Below are 19,038 nucleotides of genomic sequence, written 5' to 3'. Positions count from 1 at the left end.
ACTTTCTTCACGGGTGGAAAACAATTGCCAAAACATGAGCTACCAAAAATGTGGGGAGTGGATTTTGAGAAGCCTGTGAGACCTTGAGTTCAACCTCTAATACTGCAAATTAAAAAAAAATCTGAACCCTGGATTGAACCATGACCTGACCTAACATGAAACTTCTTATTTATATGAGTCAATATTCCTCTTTATTATGCCCAATAATCTGCAGGCTGAGTTTGCACGGCCCCAGCTGCAGAAGGGGGTGAGCGCAAAATGCAGTACAGTTGCTTTTCCTAAGATGTTTACGTTCAGAGAGTAGCAATGTCACCCCCGCTCCCCCTGCCAAGAACTGTTGCTCCACCTCCTTGTTTGCCACAGTATATAATAAACTCTCTGGAGGTGGAGGAGGGCTGGCTGCTGCTGCTGCAGCTGCTGCTGTTGAGGCAGTTGTGTGTCTCTATCCCAACTTTCTGCACTGAGAACTCTATATGTAGGCTTTAAGAAAGTTATGCTGAAGAAAACATGGGACAGTGAGATTCTAAGGACCTAGACTTTAAGAATTATTCTAATGCAGTTTTTAGATTTTGTACAGGAATGCAAAAAGAACTAAATGAATAGAAAAGAAGTAAACCTGCTGTTGTGTGTCTCCATCTGAGCACCCAGCCCACCTGACCCCAGCTTTCTGCATGTTTGTCTTCTATCTTTTGTCCTTTCTTCATTTCCCGTCACTCTCAGGTTTCTAGGACAAGCTCATTCAGGTTGCAAAACAAGACCTAGTTTCTCTGAATCAAACGATAAACAGCATCTAGAATAGTGATTTCTTAGCATCTACTAAAAGGAAAAAAAGGATGCTTTCTATCGTTTATATTGTCAAGAGCCAGATTCTTCTGAAATATTTTATCCACCTATTGATGGTTCCTCCACCAGTCGTCTGTATTTCCTTTTGTACTGGACCCAGAATTGCTAAGAATGAGTTAATAGGTTGTCCCTGAAGAATTGTTGTATACAAACAACCTGCTGAAAAGTTCTTTTGGGGCTCAAGGAGACAGGTCTTCAAGCTGGGTGCTGGTGGCCCACGCCTGTAATCCTAGCTACTCAGGAGGCAGAGATCAAGAAGATTGCAGTTCGAAGCCAGCTCATGCAAATAGTTCAAGAGACCCTATCTCAAAAATATCCATCATAAAATAGGGCTGGTGGAGTGGTTCAAGGTGTAGGCCCTGAGTTGAAGCCACAGTATTGCAAAAAAAAAAAAAGAGAGAGAGAGCAAGACAGAGACAGAGACAGGTCTTCAGTAAAGAGCATGCACTGAGTTAAGAGAAAACAAAACTGATTTGTGCCATGGATTAATGAAGTGAAGAGGGCTAGATTCAGGTGCTTAAGTTTGTCAAATGGTACTCTACAGGTATGCTAATGACTTTAATGAGGTTAAAATAATGTGGTTGAATAATTTACAAGATTTTTGAAGGTGTCACTGGCCTCTGAAATTGCTCCATAAATGTAATGATTCTGAGAGTCCTCTGGACCCACTGAGAGAAGTTCCAAATTGAATTTATAAATTGGGAAACAGATGAATTTATGCTGAGAAAGTTTAAAAAACTAAGACGCTGCATCCCAGATTGAACCATGCCTAAGACCTAACTTCAAATCAGGTTGATCAGGAGCAGATAGTGTGACGTGCTAGTCTTTAGAGTGGTTCATGGACTGGCTGCTAGGCCCAAAACATTTGTTACTAGTCAGTGAGTCTGTGGTTTGATAAGGAGCTTATGATAGAATTTAAGTCAACCACATCACTAAATATTCTTTTTAGTTCAGCTGGCATTTATTTATTTAATTAATTTAAATTTTTTTTGAGGGTTAGTGGAGTGGTTAAAATGGTAGAGCACCTGTCTAGCAAGCATGAGGCCTCCAGGTCAAACCCCAGTACTGCTTTTTGCTTTTGGTATTTTTCAAATAGAGCATCACCTTTATGCCCAGGCCAGCCTGGACAACAATCCTCCTATTTATGCTTCCTTTGTCGCTAGGATGCATGGTGCATGTCATCATGCCTATTTTTTATTGGTTGGTCCTGTGAACTTTTTTTGCCCGGCTATCCTTGAACAACTATCTTCCTGACCTTTGCCTCCCCAGTAGCTAGGATTACAGATGTGAGCCACTGTGCCTGGCTTCTAATTTATTTTCTAAGAGATAGCATCTCACTAGATTACCCAGTCTGGCCACGATTCAACTGATCTTACCTCAACCTCCTGGGTAGCAGGGACTACCAGTGTGCACCATGGTGCCTAGCTTATTTTTTAAGATTTCTTTTCCTTTCCTTCTCTTCCTTTCTTTCCTTTCCCTCTTTCTTTTTTTTTTTTTTTTTTTTTGCAGTATTGGGGTTTGAACTCAGGGCCTGCCTCTTGGGCCACTCCACCAGCCATTTTTTGTGATTTTTTTTCAAGATAGGGTTTCATGAACTATTTGCCTGGGGCTAGCTTCCAACAGCAGTCCTCCTGATTTTTGCCTCCTGAATAGCTAGAATTATAGACATGAGCCACTAGCACCTGGCTCTTTGTTTTTTTGAGATAGGTTCTCTGTGTAACCCATATAAGTTGTGGTCTTCCTTGCCTCAGCCTTCTGAGTGCTGGGATTTCAGACATGCACTACCAGGCCTGGTACAATAATAAGACTTTCTTGATGAAGGAAGTAAATTCTGCTGAAAACTTCTTATCTCATTGCAGTCTAGTACTTTGTGCAGCACTAAAGTTATTAAATGACCCAGAGAGAAAATAAGACTGTTAAACTTTGATCCCAATTTGCATCCTATCTGAAAAAATTATTATTAAACTAGAAGGGGTAGAAAAACAACAGTGATAAGGTACATTGAGCCAAGTTGTTTTAAAATGGTCCATTGAATGTTCTTTGGGCAAGAAAGTCAAAAGAGGGAAAGGTGAAGAGGGAACACTTTCTGGAAAGTGGTGACACATATGGGAAGTTTTCAACAGTCAGAAATGGGAAGGCATTCTAAGAAGAATTATCAAAATATAGGTTGAGAGTGTTTAATGTGTGTCCATAAGGAAAAGGGGAAGAAAGCCAGTAGCAAGAGAAACAGGGTCAGGGCTGACAACGAGTGAGGACATTTCTCAGCGTGTACATCCTCAGCAGTAGCAGTGTTCATGCAATTCAAGTATTTGCTGTGCAGGGGTAAAAGTGCTTGTCTATGCATAGGCTGTTTCTGAGGAACACCTAGGACACTGGGTACAGTAGCTGCTTCTGTGGAGGGGTCTAGTATGGCAGGAGTCATGGTGGAGAGTGACTTACTCTTCAGTCAGTTCTTAAATATCTTTTGATTTTGTTGTCATGTTAATCTATTATCTATCTCTCCATCAGTAACTTGAAAATATTTTTTTACAACAGGTAAGATATGGCCATAAACAAGGGACCCTATTTAAAAAATAGCTAATGCTAAAAGGGCTGGGGGTGTGGCTCAAGTGATATAGTGCCTGCCTAGCAAGCACAAAGCCTTGAATTAAAACTCCAGTACTGCCAAAAAAAAAAAAAAAACAAAAAAACAAAACAAAAAAAAAACCAAAAAACAGGTAAACTATGTCAACTTTTGAGCTTTGTGTATTCCCCAAACAGCAGCCACACTGACTCCTTTAAAATAGGTCAGATTATGTCAGTGCTCAAAACTCTCCAGTGGCTTCCTGTTTTACCAAGGGTAAAGTAGAAGATCTTAAAATGGCCTAGAAGATTATCCAGGGTTCAGGGGTCCTGGCATGCTTTCCCCTTGGGTGCAGGTCCAGCTCCCTGGCCTATTATTTTGTTTATTATCCATTTCCCATTGCTAGAAAGCAAACTCTGCAAGGACAAAGATTTTTGTCTGATTTGTTTTCTTAGTTCCAGCTCCTAAAGTTGCCCCTGTATTGTAGATTACAACAACAACAAAAAAAGTTCCTGAGTTATTTTAGCCCCTCCCTTCACAGTCTGAGGATCAGGGTTATAGTTCAATGACAGAACACTTACCTTGGATGCCCAAGGCCCTGCGTTCAGTCCCCAGCACTGCAGGGCAAAAAAAGTTTCCAGACATTGCAAAAGCTGGATTCTGGTTCCCCACTTTGAATGTTGGCAGGCCATAGACTTGCTTTGTCACCAATAGGAGTGATACTGTGTGAGTTCAATCCAGGGTATCAGAGACCCTGTCAGCGTCCACTGTTGCCCTATGAATCTTTCCACTAGAATGAGAACAAGCATGGTGTAGCCTCCTGGAGGATTGGAGACCATGTGGTGAGAGGCCTTAACCATCCCAACCATCCAAATTTTTCCTGCTGAGGTCCAAGACAGGAAATGAGGCTGTCCCAGGTGATCCAACCACAGCTAAGCCCACCATAGACCAGAAGAATCACTCAGCTGAATTATGAGAAGTATAAGTGTTTGTTATTTTAAGCCACTAAGTTTTGGCATGGTTTATTATGCAGCCAAAGCTAATTAATACATCCTGATACACAGATGTGCTCAGTAAATATTTATTAAATTAAAATTGTTATTAATTCAGTAAAATACAACAAAACATCAAATACATTAAGCTGATAAATGTTTCTGGTAGGCCCTTTTGGTTCTCACTGCAGTAGTGTTATGCTGTATACTAGGGGAGCATGATAGAGAAAGAGTAAGTAATGGGGGGAGTCAATCTAATTAAAGCACAATACATACATTTCTGAACTGCTAAGGTGAAACCCCCCTTTTTAAACAACGGACAGGAGGGTAAAACAGGTCTTCTCCAGGGGTGAGTACCAGTGGGACCAGGGAGCATAAGGAAAGGGTTAATGAGGTTGAGTATGATGGATATATTTTGTATTCATATATGAAAATAGAAGAATTAAATCTGTTGAAATTGTTTTAAGAAGGGGAAAGGGAAGGAGGAATAGTAATGGAGGGGATGAATGTAAGATATATTGTAAGCACATATGTAAATATCACAATGTATCCCCCTGTACAACTATTATATAGTACTAATAAAAAATTTTAGAAGTATTATGCTATAGAAAGTTATAGCCCACCTGGATTTAATTACATGGATTCTGTATATAAATGAATTCAAGTTCTAGTTGTATTTGTAGAATAGTGTAACCTTGAAGAGTCACTTACCCTCACTGAACTGTAGTTTCATCTTCTGAGATTTAAGTCCTTCCCTCTCCCAAGGAATTTTGTGAAGATCAGAAAGAATGGATGTAAAATCCATGCTACAGTTTCTGGCACTTAGAGCCACACTCATTACAAGTTGAACATTCCTAATCTGAGAATGTGAAAGGCTCCCAGATTTCATGTTCATATTACAGGTGCTCAGCCTGTAAAGTCTATGCAGCTATTCCAAAGTCCAAAGAACTTTCAAATCTGAGACTTTTAGGTCCCAGTATTCAGGATAGAGATACTCAACCTGTATTGCTACCTCTCCTGCTCTTCCTCTAAAGGAAAAAATTCACAGACTGGATGTTGAGGTCTGACTGCCAAAAGCCCAGTGCAGAAAGGCTAACTCTAGAAAGAGATGCAAAAAGAGGCTCATAAAGCTATGATCTGTGGTGAGCAGTCACTGCCTTACAGAGACTACCTGTCTTTCGAAGGAATTCCAGCACTCTATGGTGTGATTGGTCAGAGTGTGACATGCCAGTGGTGTCCACTAGAGAGCGATAACACGTTTCATTAAGGAGCAGTGTCACTCTAAAATACAGGCACCTGCCACATAATAAACATTACTTTAAATTTATTGTTTTAATTTGACTGTGTAACTTAAAGGCTTTAGAAATCTGTTCATTTTGCAGTTACAATTATTAAGAGGTTGCTTTATTCTTTTTAAGGTATTACAAGAACTCATAATTTGTGTTTTCAAGAAAGTCGGCCTTTGCAAGTTATTTTTGAAAAGAACATGTGTACTAATATACTAGTGATTCAACCAAGGTAATGAGTTTATTTTTCCTTTTTCTGAAATGGTTACAGAGGGAAGAATTAGTGCCCTACTGCTTTTCAGTCAGTTACAGTTTTAAAATTATTTTTTATTTTGATTTTTTTTCTTGCAGTGCTGGGGATCAAACCCAGGGCGTTGTGCATGCTAGGCAAGTGCTCTACCACTGAGCTACATGCCCAGCCTACAGATTTTTTTTGTTTGTTTCTTTTTTCCTTTCTTTTTTGTGAACTCAGGGGCAGCACTCTAGTGTGCGATTGGTCAGAGTGTGACATGCCGGTCACACTCTTACTATGCAAGCACTTTACCACTTGAGCATGCTTCCAGCCTTTTTGGCTTTAGTGTATTTTTCAGGTAGGATACTGGGCCTTTGCTGTTGGGCAGCCTCAGACTTGGACCCTCCTACCTCTACCTCTTGAATAGTTGGGATTACAGGCAAGCTCCACCACACCTGGCCCCCACAGTTTTTGTTTTGTTTTGTTTTTTAAGCTAAACTTAACTTTGAGAAATCACCTTAGAGGGTCAAGGGGAAACCTGAAGAAAGGTAGTAATAGATAATAACTGCCTAAAGTTAGCAACAATAATTTAGTGGACAAGAAAGCTCTAAAAATATACCACCAGTGCCTTTTAATATCAAATTCTATCTAGAGAGGAAAATATATTACCTCATAATACTTTGCATTTATATAGTTCTTAGAACATGCAATTTAAGGAAGTGTTGAACTTTTTTTTTTTTTTTTTTTGCGGTACTGTGGTTTGAATTCAGGGCCTACACTGTGAGCCACTCCACCAGCCCATTTTTTAAGATAGGGTCTCTCAAACTATTTGCCCAGGTTGGCTTCAAACCAAGGTCCTCCTAATCTCTGCCTCCTGAGTAGCTAGGATTACAAGCGTGAGCCACCAGTGCCCAGCTAACACTGAATATTTTTTGATGCAAACTGATTTTATCCCTAAGTGTTTCACATTTTTCTTTTGATAATGGGAGAGGCACTCATTTCAGGTCAGCTGTAGCATTAAACATTAATTAGCATTACTTTGTGAGCCAAAGTATATTTTATCCTTATTGTTTTTAAAATTATGAAAACAATGCATGATCCTTGCAATACATCCAAAATATATAGAAGAATGAAAAAGTAAAAATATAAGTCTTTCTCCTTTACCACACCCTATATCTCACTTGGTAGGATAACCTTTTAACAATTTGGCATCTCTCCCTATGACACTCTCTCCCCCCTCTTATTAATATCACCCACTAGACACTTATACGTAGTTTCTTTTTTTTAAGAAAATATGCTACTATCAGTTGTTTGGCATTTTTTCTTTTTTGTTGTTATTGCTGTTTTTGGTGGTACTGGGGATTGAAATTGGGGCTTCTAGCTTGCTTTGCTAGGTCAGTGTTCTACCACTTGAGCTGTGTCTCTAGTCCGACAACTTGCTTTTTTAACTTAATATACTGTGAGCATCTTTCTGTATCAGTTCATTCAAATCAATCTATTCTTTTAAATAATTACATATATTTTCATTATATACCTGGACTGTAATTTACGTATACATTATCTCACTGGTGAAAATTTAGGTTATTTTCGCTGTCACAAACAATTTTGCTAGTAGAACATAGAATAATGTATTAGCTATCAGTTGCTGCAGAACAAATTCCCCAAAAGCTTACAGCCTTCAGGAATCAGACACTTATTACTCTACAGTAGTAAATATGTGAGGTTGAAGACAAGGTGCCACAAGGGACGTAGTCTCATGTGAAGACTCACTTCTAGGGGATTCTCTTCTGAGCTCACTGATAAGGTTTTTGGGAGCCCAAGAGGATTCATTTCCAAGCTCCTCCACGGGTTGCGGATTGGCATGCCTCAGATCCTTGCCATGTGCACCCAGCTGTAGGCTGCCGAAGTATCCTCCCGAGTGGTTGCTGCTGCTGAGAGAGAGAGAGAGATCCCAAGACAGAAACTATGATCTCTTTACACTTTAATCTCAGAATCATCATCTCATTGCTTTTCATTTTCTCTTTGTTTAAAGTGAATCTGTAAATCTGTCCCACACCTAAGGGGAGGGGATTAAGGGCATGAATTCCAGGAGGTGAGCATCATTCGGGACCATGTTGTAGGCTGTTTAACAGAGTCTTAGAGATGGAATTAGTGGGTGAAAGGCTTACTAAATTGCCATCTGAAAAGTTTGTGTTAGTTTATATTCTTACCAAAGTGTGGGAGAACTCTTCTAAATAAAAGATGCAATCATTCTTTAAAATTTTTGCCCACCTAGTTAGGTGCTGGTGGCTCATGCCTGTAATCCTAGCTACTTGAGCAGCTGAGATTGGGAGGATTGTGGTTCCAGACCAGCTCAGGAAAAATAGTTCATGTGACCCTATGTCCAAAATAACTAGAGCAAAATGGACTGGAGGTGTGGCTTAAGTGGCAGAGCACCTGCTTTGCAAGTTCAAAGCCCACCAAACTCTAGGCCCACCAAAAAAAATTGCCAACATTGAGCATATTTTATATATTTATTAGAAATTTATATTTTTCTTCCTTTTTATTTTGTTTGTTTTGAGACAGGGTTTTGTAGCCCAGGCTGACCTGGAACTGTTTATGTAGCCTAGTCTGACCTCCAAATTGCAATCCTCCTGCCTCTGTCTCTGGGGTGCTGGGATTATAGGCATCTATCACTATGTCTGGCATTTTTCTTCCTTTTTGAATTTCACGTTTATGTTGTCATTTTTTATATCAAGTTACTTGGCATGTTAGAGGCTAGGGGTGTAGCTCAGTGGTAGAATACTTGCCCAACATATACAAGGCCCTGCTTTTGATCCCCAGCACTACAAAAGGAAAAATTATTGGGCCGTGTGGTACAACAAACCTGTAATCCTAGCACTCGGGAGATTGAGGCAGTAGGATCCTGACTTCAAGGCCAGCCTGAGCTAGGTAGTGGGACATTGTCTCAAAAAAAAAGTTATTTGGCATCTTGTATAACATGACAGAAAAGTTTCCAAACAAATTTTCTAGGTGTTCCTGACATTTTGACATGGAGAAACACTGCTAAATTAATGTCTACCATCAGCTTGACACCAAGATTGCATAAATTCTGATTTCATTTTTATGTAACAACATCTCAATTTCAAAAGGAGGTCAGAACATGTAATGCAGTTTTTAAAGACAACCCTCCTAAAAAATGGCCAAAGATTTTTAGTAGACATTTCTCCAACAAAGACATAAAATATCCAATAAGCACATGAAAAATTCAACACTCTCAGTCATTAGGAAAATGCAAATCAAATAATTTCAGCTCTGTGAATTGTGTCATATGTGAATGATAGCTCGATAAAGCTGTTTTTAAAAAGTGAACCTAGAATAAAATGGCATTTGGGATGTCAAGAGAATCTTGAAAGTAGTAGGTGTTAGGTAATCTAGGAAAGTAACACAGGGAAGCTGGTACGTATAAACTCTACCCCTCAATGGGCCTCTATCATGGTTTGCCTCAGCTGTATTTGAGCAGCTCCATTTTCTCCTGTCTCCCTTTATAAAACGATCTCGGCCAGTTTTTTAAATTGTATATATTGGGTATATAAAAACATATAATTAAAGATATTTGATTCTGGTGTTTTTTTCCCCATATATTGCAGCTTTTACATGTTTTACTAACGTCATGTTGATATCCCAAATGCCCTTTTATTCTGGGCTCCTTTAGTTGGCCTTCAAATGAAGTTCCAATTTAAAAATATACTACAAGTTTAGCAGTTCATGTGTGTGTGTGTGTGTGTGTGTGTGTGTGTGTGTGTGTGTGTGTGTGTTGTGTGTGTGTGTAAAGTGTAAAGATAGATCTTTTGGGCAAATTTTTCTAAACCCAGACCTATTTCCAGAGTAAAGATTAAAGATTGATTAATAAGGCTATGTCCTGCTGGGTGCCAGTGGTTCAGGACTGTAATCCCAGCTTCTTGGAAGGCAGAGATCAGGAGGATCACAGTTCCTAGCCAGCCCAGGTAAATAGTTAGTGAGACCCTATCTTGAAAAAAACCCAACACAAAACAAGGCTAGTTTAGGCTGGTGGAGTGGCTCAATGGTAGAGTGCCTGCTTAGCAAACGTGAGGTCCTAAGTTTAAGCAAATGAATAAATGAATAGATACATAAAAAACTAAATAATGTGCCAGGCACATTATTGTGAACATTAAGGTGAACATCTGTAATCCCAGCATTTAGGAAATGGATGTGAGATCACAAGTTCAAGGCCAGCCTGGACTATGAATGTGTGTGCACTATAAGATACTGTCACAGAGAAAAGAAAAAAAAAGGTCTGGTGGAGTGGCTCAAGTGGTATAGAGCACCTGCCTAGCAAACATGAGGCCCTGAGTTCAAACCCCAGTACCACCAAAATAATAATAATAATAATAATGCTATGTTTTTCTGTTTTGTTTTGTTTTTTGATACAGGGTCTTACTATGTAACACAAGCTTGCCTTGAACTAGCTGTGTAGCCCTGGCTGGCCCAATCTCCCGAGTGCTGGGATTACATGCCTGTACTACCACATCCATTAATAATTGTTACTCCGTCTTACAGATTGCTTGCTGAGGCAATTGTTCTTTTTACATCAAATCAAGAGGAAGTTACCCTTGCTGTCACTCCAGTGCATTTTTGCCTCAAGAGTTCTACTGAGGAATCAATGGGTAAGGATAGTACCTGTCTGTCTTGGTCTATGATGAATTTATTTCCTGGCATTGATCATTACTAGCCATAGAATGCATATTAGTAGTGTAATAGATATTCCTGTGTAGGAAGCCATAAAATGTAGAAAGATTGCAAGAATTTTTAAGAGATCTGGCAAGTTTAACACAATTAGCATTTGGCTTTGAATTTTAAGCTCTAAAATTAAGAGAATGGTTTCTGAGGAAAATACATTTTAAGTTAAAGTTTTAATGTCTGTTGCTCATCCTTTATCATCCTTTGTGTTTAGCATAAAGAAAAATTGAGATCATTTTTGACAATTGAAGGAGAAAAAGTAATTTTGAATTAGAATTGTAAAATATTCCAGATGGCAAATACATAGGGCAGAAATGTGAATACTTCCAAGAGCTATCTAGATGGAATAGAGTTTTGGTATCATGAAATCTTGCTAGGTTCTTTTTGGCACAACAATCTGTTTGAAACTTTTTTGACTTTGGATAATTTGTTCTCCATAATAGCAGTGAACAGAATGTAAAGGAAGGAGACATTTATTATTATTATTATTATTATTATTATTATTATTTTAGTAGTAGTATCACTATTATTATTTTGCAGAGTTGGGGATGGAACCCAGGGCCTTGTGCATGAAGTCTAGTATGCTATACTTCCTACCTTCCTAGACCAGGAACTGTATTATTTTAAAGTGAAAACCCAGTAAAACCAGGGTGTATGTTGGGTCAGATGACTGTTGTATCTACTTTGAGCCAGGATCTGTTCTAAATTGCTTACATTATAAATCCATTTGGTCTTCATGATAACTCTATGAGTAGGTACTGTTACTGACATATGAAGAAATTGAAGTACATAGAGACTCTGTGACCTGCCTGGTGTTAGAGTTCATAAGCAGTAGCTTGTAATTCAAATACAGGTACAGGCTTGTTATTACTGCATTTTATTACTTCCCTCAGATCTCCTCCAGCACTGACTTTGCTCTTGTGAGACAAGTGCTCTTCCACTTGAACCACATCTCCAACCTTTGTGCTTTAGTTATTTTGGAGATAGGGACTTACTTTTTGCCTAGGTTAACCTGGACCTCAAGCCTCCTTTTAAGCTTCTCACCATTGCCTGGATGACAGGCACACACCACAACACCAAGGTTTTTTTCCATTGAGAGGAAGTCTTACAAACTTTTTTGTCTGGGATGGCCTGGAGCTGAGATCCTCACAATCTCAGCTTCCTACATAGCTTGGGATAACAGGTGTGTGCCACCACCAGCTATGAGACTGAGGATGGGGTCTCCTTGCCTAGGCTGGCTTCAAATCATGATCCTCCTGATCTCAGCCTCCCAAGTGCTAGGATTACAAGCATGAGTAAGTGGTTCCTGGCTCAGCATAGTATAGTATAGTATAGTATAGTATTATACTCTTTCAGACTGTAGTATAGTATTATTTCAGACTATAGTATTATTTGGAAAATATGTGCTTGGCTAGTGAAAGGGTCTGTTTTATGTTCCAACATGCCATCTCTAAATAAAGATGGTTGTTTAGTAACCAGTAAACCGTGCCTCGTGAGTAGGTTTCTGATGAGTAGTGTAGTTGACTGGGAACCAGTTATTTAGTATTACTATTAAACTTCCTTGATGCTAGCACACTGGGAGTGATGTGAGCCTTCTTGTTTGAGATGAGTATGATACTAAGGTTTTACTGGGTCCTTTTAAAAACATCATTTAGCCTTTGTTTTTCATATGTATGCATGTATGTGTGTGTGTGTGTGTGTATATATATATATATATATATATATATATAACTTATGTTCATTGAAGAAAATGAAAAATACAAAAAGCACAAATAAAATACCCACCTGAAATCCCACTATAAAAAATATAAGCATGTTAGTAGTTTTGTGTATCTTCAGATCAAACACCGGGAGATTGAGTAAAGGTAATGAAATACAAAGAAATTGTTAAAAGTAATGTTATGTGTGTGTGTAAATATATTCCTTCTCTCTCTCTTAGTATATTATAGATATTTACCAAAGCAATTTTTTAGTGGAAAACTCAAAATACCAACACACACAAATAATTATAAAAATGTGCTTACTGATAATCATTGAGTAGATTATAAAGTGCCATATACAGTATGATATTTCATTTAAATATGTGCTTTATAAAAGCAGAATTATATTTCAGTAAACAAAATTCAGTACCTCATTAAAGAGATCACTAGCTATGACCAAGTGGGATTTATTCCAGAAATGCAAGGTTGATTCAATATTAGAAAATCTTTTTACATAAAATGCTATAATAGTAGGTCAAAGGAAAATATTTTTTGTGGTAGTGGGATTTGAACTCAGGGCCTTCGCCTTGAGCCACTCCACCAACCCTTTTTGAGATGGGATTTCAGGCTTGAGCTACTGGCACCCAGACAAGGAAAAGATTTCTATTGTTATCTCTATAGTTGCTAAAAGAAAAAAAAAATAAGCCTTAGAGGTCTGGCAACATAGCTCAGTGCGACAGCACTTCCTAGTATGCACAAGACATTGAGTTTGATCCCCAGCATGGGTGGGGGTGGGGGTAAAAGCCTTAGAAAAAGTGTAACACCTATTCTTGATATAAAACACTGAAGAATATAGTAATTGATGGATACTTTCCTAATATGATTAAATCTATGCATTTTCCACATGCTAAAGTCAGTATCTTACTAAATAGGAACATATAGTGTAACTCCCACGAAGATCAGAAACAAAGCAAACAAAGTAAGGGTACCTCCACTACTGCCCAGCATTATGCTAGAGGCACTAGGCAGTGCAATTAGATAAGAGAAGTGGATTAGAGTCACTCAAGAAAAAGTAACACTGTCTCCATTTGCAAAGGACATAGTAGTATACCTGAAAACCCCCAGCAAAGCAATGAGAAAACTAACCCAAAAAATAATTCAGTAAGATAGCAGGATATAACACAAACATGAAAAAAAATCAAATTGTTTTCCTATAAACAATTCCCAGTAAGAGGACAGAATGCTAGAAAGCTCATTTATGGTAACAAAAAATAAGAGAAATATCTTGGAATGAACAATAAATTTAATGAAAATCTGCACATAGTTACAAGGAAATATTGATGACTAATTAATGGCCAGATCTAACTGACACAGATGCAAGAATGGGACTTTTTAGTTTTTGCTCTACCATTGAGATACGCCCTCAGCCTGAGAACAGGAATTTATAAGAAAAATTTGTTCAGCTGAAGTTTGTTTTCCAAAATAGGCCTTATCTATAGATATAATTATCACTCAAGATGCAGATCCATGTGTTAATGAGGGGACTGGGGCTGGGAACCAGTGAGAGCAGGGAGGAGGAAAGGAAGGGGGAAAAGGGGTGAATAAGACTGAAGTGCTGCATACAAATGCATGAAAGTAGAATAATGAAACCTGTTAAGATTGTTTTTAAAAGGGAAAGAAGGGGTAAGAATTACTAAAGGGGGAATTTTGATCAAATATATCATATGCATGTATGGAAATATCACAATGAAACCTCTTTGTACAATTAATATATACTAATTAAAAAAGAAAAAAATTCATAATGAGAAAAATCCACATTTTGTAGGTTAAAAAAACCTCAGAGAACTCTATTAATCCTTAAATAAAATCAACTTAAGTACAAAAAAAACCTTCTTGTTACGTGTAGATTCTATTAAAGATACTGAGTGATATTTAAGTTATTAAAAATATGAGTGAAAAATAAAGCGAAGACTATATGTGAATTAGAATTATATTTTTATACCTTTTCCACTAGAAATTTTATTCATCTCAAATCAATTTAGGTAAGAACTCTGGTATTCAACATAAATTGTTTGATTTATGTGATGTGGACCTGTAGCAAGTCATAAATTGTTACAGAGTTCAGGAGGATTGTAAACTTACCGTATTGAATTTCTCTTTTGAACAAAGGTACTTAAAATTAGCTTACAGATGTTGTGGGGAAGGGGATAGTGAAGAAGGAGGAGATGGGCTATGGATAGAAAGACAAAAACCTTCTTTTTCCCTTCAAATTCATCACTCTTTTAAAAACAGCTTTATTGAGATACAACACGTATACCATACAATTGATCCATTTAAAGTGTACAATTCAATGATTTTCAGTAGAATTTGACTTGTGTAATCATTATCACAGTATAGAATATTTAATTTTAACAATATTTAATCACCCCCAAAAGAAATTCCATATCCATTAGCAGTCTACTTCCCATTTCCTCCCAACTCCTGCCCTGGGCAGCTACTAACCTGCTTTCTGTCTCTTGGATGGCCTGTTCTGAACATTCCCTATACTTGGACTCACACAACATGTGGCCTTTTGTCTGCCTTCCCTCACTCAGCATCACGCTTTCAAAGTTATTCCATGTTGTAGTATTTGTCAGTACTTCGTCTCTTTTTATTGCTGAGTATTACTCTTTTGTATGGATATGTCACATTTTATTTACCCATTTACCATTCGGTGGGCATTTTGATTGTTTTGCTTTTCGACTCTTAGTGATAATGCTGCTGTGAGCACTTGTGCAGGTTTTCATGTGGACATATGTTTTTACTTATCTTGGGTACATACTTAGGAGTGAAATTAGTAAGTGTTGTGGAAACTCTGAGTTTAGCGTTGTGAAAAACTGCCAGATGTTTTCCAGTGACAGATGTATCATTTTTCATCCCACTAGCAGTGTAGGATGTTTTCTCCATGGCCGTGACAATTCCTGTTATTGTCCATTTTTTAAATTATAGCCAGCCTAGTGGGCATGAAGTAGTTTCTCATTGTGGGTTTGATTTGCATTTCCCAAATGACTAGTGATGTCGAGTATCTTTCCATGTACTTATTGGTTATCTCATACCTTTTTTGGAGAAATGTCTGTTCAAATCTGTAGTCTATTTTTTCACTTAGATTGTTATTTGATTCTTCTGTACACTAGCCCCTTTATTTCCTCCAGTTCATTCGTTTTTTCTCTGTATCTCCCTTCCTCCCTCCCTCCCTCCCTCCCTCCTTCCCTTCCTCGCTCCTCTCTCTCTCTCTCTCTCTCTCTCTCTCTCTCTCTCTCTCTCTTTCTCTGCCTGCCTTCCTTCCTGTTTTTTGTTTTGCTTGGTTTATATCACTATCTAAACCTGGGTGGTCTGAAAATCACAATCCTCCTGCCTCAGCCTCCTGAGGACTGGGATTACAGATGTCCACCACCACTCCTAGTTTCTTTTTACTTTCTGATGGCTTCCTTTTTTTTTTTTTTTACAATAAAATACTGCATTTTATAGAATGCACCTTTTGTAAAGAGATACTCTGAAAGTCATTCTTTTTATGCAATAGCTTACATTTTCTTTTTCACATTGTAGAAGCAATTTCTATAAAATAAATATTTAAAATTTCATTTTTGTTGTCTGTAAAATATTCTTAAGTATATCTATATTATAATTTCTTTGATGATGGACTCAAGGCTTATGAATTTTCACCATCATAAATGTCATTACAACTGATGGCTTCCTTTCTGAAGCACAAAAGTTTCAAATTTTGATGGAGCTCAATTTATCTGTTTTTCTTTTGTTGGTTATACTTTTGGTGCATCATTCTTTTTTAAAATAATGAAAGAATATGTGATAAAAGGCATAAAACCTGTATCTTTGATTATCTTGGAAAGTCCATGTAACATTCCAAAGATCATGAGTTACTAGGATGGTGAGTCACTGAGAAAAATCCAAGTTCATTAGTCTCTTCTTGAACAAAGACACAGATGAGAATTTACCTCTGTTTCAGGAAATATAATATTAAAAAGTTGTAGGGTGGGCTGGGATGTGGCACAGTGGTAGAGCACTTGCCAGTGCAAGGCCCTGGGTTTGAACCCTAGCACTGTACAGTGTGTTATTTAGGATTACCTTCAACTGTGAGAGGCAGAAAACACAAAATAAAATAATAGTGGTTGGTATAGCTACACCAGGTTCTGTCTCGTCCTCCACCATCTTTAATAAGTGGCTTCTCCCTCAGAATCCACATGAATAGTCATAGCAGCATTATTTACAAGAGCCCAAAGTCATCAACTTGTGAGTGGAGAAACAAACTGTGCTGTAGCCATACAGTTGAATATTATTTGGCCATAAAGAGGAATGAAGTACTGACACATGCTGCAACGTGGATGAACCTTGAAAACACTGTGATTGCATGATTCTGCATAAAGAGAATATAAAGAATAGCTAAATCCACAGAGCAGAAAGTAGATTTACTGGAAGAGAGGGGAATGGGGGATGACTGCTAACAGTATGGGGTTTCTTTTTGAGGTGATTAAAATGTTCTGGAATTAGACTGTAGTGATGGCTGCACCATCTTGTGACTATACTAAAAACCACTGGATTGTTTATTTTTAAATGACAAATATTATAGTATAAAATTATATCTCAATTAAAATTTTTTTTGCAGTACTGAAGTCTGAACTCAGGGCCTATACCTGGAGCCACTCCACCAGTCCTTTTTTGTGAACTTTTTTTTCCAGATAGGGTCTTGACAACTATTTGCCCAGGGCTGGCTTGGAACCATGATCCTCCTGATCTCTGCCTCTTGAGTAGCTAGGATCACAGGTGTGAGTCACTGGCGCCTGGCTTTTTTATTTTTTATTTTTTGCCTGAAGTGTTCCCTGGCACCTGACACTAGCTGGGCAAGCACTCTACCACTGAGCTATATCCCCTGTCCTAAATTTACTTTTTAAGCCATGTTTTATAATTTAGTATGATGCATTTATTTTTATCTCAATCTATTTTTTGTTATTTTGCAGGGAGTTGAATTTTTAAAATATTTTTGAAAGAAAATGTGATATTATTACATATATCATTTGTCATATATGAACTATATGTATAATCGGTCATTTTAGAATAAATTAGCTTTTGTGGTATTCTGGTTACTTATTGCTTAAAACAAGCCACCCCAAAACATAGTGGCTTAGGGCAATACTTTATTATTGTCTCTCAGGCTCCTGTGGGTTGATGGGACTCAGCTGGGCAGTTCTCACTTGGGACTATCATGCAGCTCTTGGTAGTGACTGGGGCCAGAATTATCTGAAGATGTGAAGATGGCACAAACACATGGCTCACAGTGGATGCTGAGCTCCGCTGGGCTGCTAAGCAGGGTACCTGCCCTCTGGTGGCCTCTCCATGTACCCTGGACTCGGTGGCTGAGTTACAAGAGCCATAGTTGCAGGAGAAAGGAAGTGGAAACTGCCAGTCTCTTAAGGTCTGAGCCAGACACTGGCACAAGTCACTTAGCCCATAACCTGTTGGTCAGAGCAGTCACAGAGCCCATCAGATTCAGGAGGAGAAAATACAGACTTAGGCCTCATCAAGGGCTACAAAGAACTTTTTCCTTCTAATTAACTGTCAAAGAATTTGTGGCTAATTTAAAACTACCACTTATAGTTATATATTTGCATTAAAATTTAAGCTGTTGAAGTGGCTCAAGGCATAGGTCCTGAGTTCCAATCCTAGTACTGCAAAAAAATAGTTAACAAATACTTCTGGGACCAATTTTCTTCTTTATTTTCCTATAATGTTAAACAGCTTTGACCAGTTCTGTGTACAGTGAGATGTTTGTTGCCCGAGATGAGTTTGATTTATTTCAGATTGGAATGGATACTGAAATAACATTTTGCTTCAAAGAATTGAAGGTAAGCAAATGTTTGTGTGAAATTCAAATTCAAATTTTCATTGGTAGTTGTTTGGTTTTTTTTTTTTTTCTTTAAAAATACAGGTTTCAAACCCTTTTCTTCTTTTCTTCCTTCAGGGGATGCTGACATTTTCAGAAGCTACACACGTTCCTATATCCATTCACTTTGATTTTCCTGGGAAGTAGGTCTTTGGGAATTTTTCTGAGTTTGTTTCTTTTCTTTAGTGATATATAGATAACAAAACCATTTTGATCATGGTAAAATTAATCTGTGCCTTAGGAATTCCTTAACTTTACTAGCAATACTTGTAAAACTAAAACTTTTGGAAGATGCCATGACATTTTTAATTGGCAAAAACTAATTGATTGAGAAAGATAAATCTTTTGCAGAATGAAACATTTATAAATTTGACATGTTGCTAAATAAATGGCCTAATTAGAAAACTCTGCACGACTTGCCAGGATAGTGGCAGATAACTGCAATCCCAGCATGTAGGAGGCTGATGCAGGAGGATGATGAGTTTAAGACCAGCCTGGGCTATGTAGAGAGACCCTGTCTCAAAATAAACCAACCAAAAAGAAAAGACAAAAAGAAAGAAAATTATACATGGCTTAAGCAAGTTAAATCTCTATGAAGCTATACGTTATATGTTGCAGAACTAAAATTTTAATGAGATTGGGTTACATTTTATAAAATTGAATCTCATAATTTCTAAGGGCCATTTCAGATTTTAGGATTGAATTTGTGAAAACACAGCAAGGACACCACTTGTACTGTTTCTTTTT

The 19,038-nt window shown here is 37.8% G+C and overlaps 1 protein-coding gene across 1 annotated transcript in view; it reads left to right on the top strand.

Moving 5' to 3' along the window:
* The window catches only part of Rad9b (RAD9 checkpoint clamp component B), a 46,682-nt gene that overhangs the window by 6,340 nt on the left and 21,304 nt on the right, over positions 1-19,038 (top strand). Inside the window, exons 5-8 of the mRNA XM_074061199.1 lie at positions 5,817-5,916; positions 10,477-10,583; positions 18,147-18,253; positions 18,370-18,434. Coding sequence (XP_073917300.1) covers positions 5,817-5,916; positions 10,477-10,583; positions 18,147-18,253; positions 18,370-18,434 — 379 coding nt within the window. The remainder of the gene's footprint in view (positions 1-5,816; positions 5,917-10,476; positions 10,584-18,146; positions 18,254-18,369; positions 18,435-19,038) is intronic.

The sequence above is a fragment of the Castor canadensis genome, chromosome 18, assembly GCF_047511655.1.
Source record: "Castor canadensis chromosome 18, mCasCan1.hap1v2, whole genome shotgun sequence".
In the NCBI taxonomy this organism is placed as follows: Eukaryota; Metazoa; Chordata; class Mammalia; order Rodentia; family Castoridae; genus Castor; species Castor canadensis.
This window is presented reverse-complemented; position numbering and strand designations above follow the sequence as displayed.